The sequence below is a fragment of the Carya illinoinensis genome, chromosome 14, assembly GCF_018687715.1.
Source record: "Carya illinoinensis cultivar Pawnee chromosome 14, C.illinoinensisPawnee_v1, whole genome shotgun sequence".
NCBI classification, from domain to species: domain Eukaryota; kingdom Viridiplantae; phylum Streptophyta; class Magnoliopsida; order Fagales; family Juglandaceae; genus Carya; species Carya illinoinensis.
In genome coordinates, this window is record NC_056765.1 from 30,348,939 (window position 1) to 30,354,244 (window position 5,306).

A 5,306-nucleotide genomic window follows, 5' to 3' on the forward strand; every position below is an offset into this window, starting at 1 on the left:
GCCATCTTCTTGAGCTCCAACCCCGTTTCTCACAAACGGGCCAAGCATGTTGAGTTAGATTATCACTTTCTTCGGGAACTTGTTATTGCTGGCAAATTTCGCACTCAATATGTGCCCTCTCATCTTCAGGTGGCTGACCTCTTCACCAAGAGTGTTTCTAGACCTCTCTTTGAATTTTTTCGTACCAAGCTTCATGTCTGTTCCAATCCGACGCTCAGCTTGCGGGGGGGTGTCAAGGATACGTTACCATAATCATCTCCTTAATATTTGGCTTGACACATTATCCTTAATTCTAGTAGTTTACTTGTACAGTTTATTCTTTCCATTTATGTACATTGTAATTACCAATATATAAATGAATATACTCACCATGATAACTGGTGGTGATTTTGCAAACCCTTACAGCTTTCACTGTATATATATATATATATATATATATATATATATACATACACTAACAAACATGATGATGTACAATCTTCAAAGCCCAGTCTCTGATTGCCTTGAAAGGGGGATTTTAGTTTGTAAGACAAGACATCCACGTCGTGCATGGCATGGCTTGGCATGTTTTATATACATATCACTGCATGAAGTAAAAAGCCTATAAACTGTTAGGTATTTATTACGAAAATAATTATTTTTTATCAAAATGTGTCAATTTTGTCGTAAATAGTTATTCTTGTTATAAATAATTCATCATAAATATATAAATTTTTTATAGTGCATGTATGTGTTGTGATCGCTTTTTAAGGTAGTGTGTATGATCATCATTTACATAATCGATCGATATGACCAATTCCTGGTTTTGTATCGTGGAATATTGCTTGGAACACCGTTACAAAGTCAAAATCATAAATTAATTCAAGGTGCATATATGGCGAAAGAAGAAGCTTGGAATTCGTACTTGCTCGGACTAATAAGCTTGCCGATCAGTTAATCTTTGATCGGCAAGTGATCAGTACTAGTGAAACTCTGATGATCAAAAACCATTACAAACTGTTGGAACAAAATAAAGTTGAAATCCTAGCTTCTTAATTTGGTTTTGCAATGAAACTCAGTACCAGTAACATTATAAAGAAACAAGCAAAAAAACAAAAAAGCAGTGCATGCATGCAGTAAAATATTTGGTTTCGGTCTACAAGGCCTATAAGTTAGTTCCGGCCACGTCCACAGACAGATTTTCCTCCGAACACCTTAGTCATTCCACATTGAGAAAACATTGGGATTCGATCCCGGAACCGAGTCCTCCGACCAGCCTCCATAACCCCCAGAAGGCATGTCGTAGTCAACCTTCACGAGCGCGAGTTCATCCGTAGATCCCGCTGCATTGCCTGACGTGGAATTAGAAGCCATGGCAACAACCCCATTCCCCAGATATCCTCCAGTACTGTAATTTCCACTAGAACTGCCATCATTCTCCATCACATGATGAGACGACGAAGATCCCATGTTCATCAAACCCTGAAGAAAAGCCGGGTGGCTCTGAAGGTAACTGTTGTAAAACTGAGAACTATTCTGAGCTGTCTGGTGAAGATTATAATTAGAACCATGTTGCTGGTGCAAATGGAGCTGGGTTTGTATGTAACTTTGGTGGAATGAAGGGTCTTGGGTGTACTGAGAAATCTCCTGGTTTTGTAAAGTTAGCAAAGGTTGGGGTTGCTCAAATGGCGGCTGCGGCTGCTGCTGCTGCATTAGAGGGTATGTTTGTAACCTGCTTGAGCTTGAGCCACCATACTGATGAAAACTTGAGCCAAGCGCGATCATTTCTTCCCGTTTTCTTGAAGATTCGATGGCTTGAGCCTCCTTTAGTCGTTTGGCGGCCCCTCCCCCAATGGGAAGAGTGTTGCTTTCGAGAATGCTCTTCACGTCATAACGATTCATATCAAAGTTGGTGACTGCATTAAGGCCTCTGAACTTTATTGCTGCAATGTCATATGCTTCTGCTGCTTCCTCCTCTGTACCTTTATGATTTATATATTAAGAATTAAATAATGGTGAAATCTTTATGGCGAACTTTTCTTTAATTTGTAACATTCGATGGAATCTTCTTAAAAAGTGCTTGCATAATCTATATATGGAGTTTTATTTTTTGCGAGCCTTAAATATTTTACGCTGAATATTTTGGATGTAGATCATGACTTACTGAAGGTTCCCAAATAAAGATCTTTGTTTCCTGCAACTCTGCCAATTCTTGCTTGCCATCTTCCATGTTGATGGTGCCTGTTCAAATATGTTGTCATGAGAGAGAGAGAGAGAGAGAGAGAGAGAGAGACTCTTTTTTTGTAGCGTACCTTGTAACTCCACGATACATGGATGCACCCCTAGAAAAGCCACTACTCTTCCTGAAATTGATCACCAATAGAAGAAAATGTAGAACTTAGTTGCAAGGAACTCAAGAAAAGAAACAGATAATTGTTCTTGTGATGACGATAAAATAGCTCAAGGGATCAAGCACATATGCTGCATGCAACTAAATGTTCATTATGAAGACATTGCTCATTGTAATGAATATCTTCCACAAAGAGAAAATGGGTAGGGCAATGTTGGCATGTTAAATCTAGTCTACATGATTTTTCCAATTACCAAGCTTTTACTGAGTCAAATTTCACTCCTGCAATATAATTATAACGCCATCAATCTCTCACCTTCTAATAGAGGCCACAAATTCTTGTCTTGTCATGTGCTTCATCTCCTCCAATTCCTTCTCATAGTTACTGATCTGCAAAAGCCAATTGAATCGGTGTCCACAAAGTACCAGCCCAAGTACATTAATGACACAAATGCAGCATGGCATGCATTTGTATCCCAGATCATGGCTACGACAGAAATGGTAGCACAAACTTACTTGAAAATTGGTAGTCGTGGATGTTCCCCAGTACTTCAGTGCAGCAAGATCATAGGCCCTAGCTGCCTTCTCTTCTTTGTCATACCCACCTGCTCAAAAGATGAATTAAAATAAAATACAATAAAATACAAAAGAAGTTTGAAATTAAGAACTCAAGGGAGAAAATCGTGCTCACCCAAATAAACTGCAAGCGAAGATGCAAAGGAAGAGAATCATCGAGTTAGCAACATTCGAATAGCAATTAGGTATTAATGCACAAAAAAGGAAAAATAATCCCTTGAAAAATCTTGAGTTACCTTGGCGACCTTTTCTTGATTGCCCTTCCCTTCTACAACTATTATCCCAAAGATGAGCTTCATACCTACCTGTCCATCTATGCCTATATTTGCAGACAACGCAAATTAGTAGTATAGATCAAGGAACGTAAAGATTGAGATGTTCTAAGACGAAACAGTACTATTACGCTATGAATAGATGCAAGTAGATATATATACAAACCTAGTTACACCCCGATATATTGATGTTCTTTGCCCAAAAGTATCCAAAGACCTTCTAGGAGTGGCTTCAACATTATTAGGACTATCACCACTGGCTTCACAAGCCGATCCTTTACCACTACCCATGGATAATGTCAATGACTGCAAACTATTAGCATTTTCTTGAAATTCATATTGACTAGAGGTGGCTATTACTGGGTTTTGAACTGGCACTAGACTGTTGTTTTGGAATAGGTAACCAGAATCGTTAGCCTGAATTTCGTTGAACGCTACAAGATCTGACTGATTTTCAGATTTGCTTACGCCTAGAAAATCAGCAACCTTTGGAACTTCATTACTGGCATGGGTATTCATTAGATTCCACTCTGCAAATGTACAACATGATAATTTGAAAGTGAGAGAGGAGGAGATCAAGAAAAAGAGGAGGAGGATAAGAAGAAAAGGAAATAGAAAGTACCTTGGCTTTGGAATGGATTTTCCATTTGATCATTCACTAGCCCTAGAGAAAAGTGATGAGACGGAGTTGTTTGCAGATGTGCTGGTAAGGAAGAATGAGTGGGAGAAAGAGGAAAGGAAAGCCAGTTGTTTGAATTCATGGAGCCGATGTTCGATTCTTTGACTATCAATATATATGTTTGTTCTTCAACAAACCAAGAATCCCCTGCATGAGAGAACAAAACAGAATTAGACTACAAATGGAGCGATATAAATGATTGAGGGAAAGAAAAGAGTGGAAGTGGTGGAAAAACTTCGATGGGTCTAACCAAGTGACTAGGGTTTGCAACAGTCAAGTATCTCTCTCTATCTCTCACACAGCTTTTATTGCTTAGGCGAGAGGAGAGGAGATTGGAAAGAGAATCTTGATATACAGTCATGTACTACATGAATCACTTTCTTAAAACGTGCTTCTGATCCTACTAACCCCTCTTGCAATGGTCATTTTTTGCGTGGCCTAACTCTCTTCAACGTATCCAACACTTCAAACAAGGTCAGATCAACCTATAATTATAATTTATATTATTGACTCAGGATAGCATTATTAATATGTATAAGAAAGTATGAAGGTCGGAGAACACGATCGAGTGTCATACTAAACTATATATATGAGAGTTGAGCTTCTTCGGTGTTTATACTAAGACAAATCCACAATTCCAAGTGGAAAAATCCAAACCCACCCCTTCTTCTCTCTCTACCCACTTGGTTTATTGGAACTCTCGTCCTCGTTCTGTGCAATAAATGACTCCCCAAAGCCCAGCATTCCCACACTCATGCAAATCATCTCAGCCTCAATATTGACACTCTTTACGTAAAGTTAACCGACCTCTCTCTCTCTCTCTCTCGCTCTCACACACACACTCTCATCTCCAAGGCCAAACAAAGCTTGTAATAGACGATCAAACCCTGTAACCACAGATCTCCCAACTGGGTACTCACCACCCAATTTGTGGATCCCCGAGTCCTGCATGTGTTAAAGATGCATGTGTACGGACACGCAATATTTTACGGGAAAAATCCGACATATTAAATAATTAAAGTACTAGAGAAAGAGTAAGAATTGCTCTTGTTCAAATAACATCAACTCTGTTCAATATAAAAAAAGAATAAAACTATAGATTAAGATAGATTAATGAAGGATTTCTCGTTTGGTTGCCCCAAGTAGAAATCTGTTGACCACCTTGTAGATTTTCGCACCCGTCAAAGGCTTATAAATTAAAATTTGAAAATGCATGTCAGTAGAACTTATTCATCCCAAAATAAAAAGAAGATACTGGTACTACAACGTACTCATGTCCATTACAAAGTATAGAGTCCTTGTACAATGCTTTCTGTCGTCCAGTATATATTTATAAGTCCAAAGTCTAAAGGAATTGATAATGTGATCATCCTACAACCCAAGTACTTTGTACCAGATGTACACATGCACATACAGCATTCTGTGAACAACCATATATAGTAAAAGCAGT

At 38.6% G+C, this 5,306-nt stretch overlaps 1 protein-coding gene across 2 annotated transcripts; it reads right to left on the reverse strand.

Annotated features, from left to right (window-relative positions):
* Positions 1-1,010: 1,010 nt before the first annotated feature.
* On the reverse strand, positions 1,011-4,407 carry LOC122294913 (AP2-like ethylene-responsive transcription factor PLT2). Of its 2 annotated transcripts, XM_043103902.1 has the most exons (10): positions 4,107-4,407; positions 3,800-4,003; positions 3,344-3,707; positions 3,142-3,224; positions 3,021-3,029; positions 2,846-2,934; positions 2,646-2,719; positions 2,292-2,342; positions 2,144-2,220; positions 1,011-1,961 (listed from the first exon to the last, which is right to left on the reverse strand). In XM_043103902.1, exons 2-10 carry the CDS (start codon positions 3,936-3,938, stop codon positions 1,195-1,197), a joined length of 1,653 nt encoding a protein of 550 aa, XP_042959836.1. In that variant the 5' UTR covers positions 3,939-4,003; positions 4,107-4,407; the 3' UTR covers positions 1,011-1,194. The 2 variants fall into 2 exon arrangements, with proteins under 2 accessions (XP_042959836.1, XP_042959837.1); XM_043103903.1 differs by lacking the exon at positions 4,107-4,407 and having other exon boundaries at positions 3,800-4,060.
* Positions 4,408-5,306: the final 899 nt, after the last annotated feature.

Coding starts and splice junctions, on each gene's coding strand:
- LOC122294913 (XM_043103902.1), bottom strand. CDS start 3,938: ATGAATTCAAACAACTGGCTTTCCTTTCCTCTTTCTCCCACTCATTCT. Junction 3,708..3,799: donor AAATCCATTCCAAAGCCAAG/GTACTTTCTATT, acceptor GTACATTTGCAG/AGTGGAATCTAATGAATACC. Junction 2,221..2,291: donor ATGTATCGTGGAGTTACAAG/GTACGCTACAAA, acceptor ATATTTGAACAG/GCACCATCAACATGGAAGAT.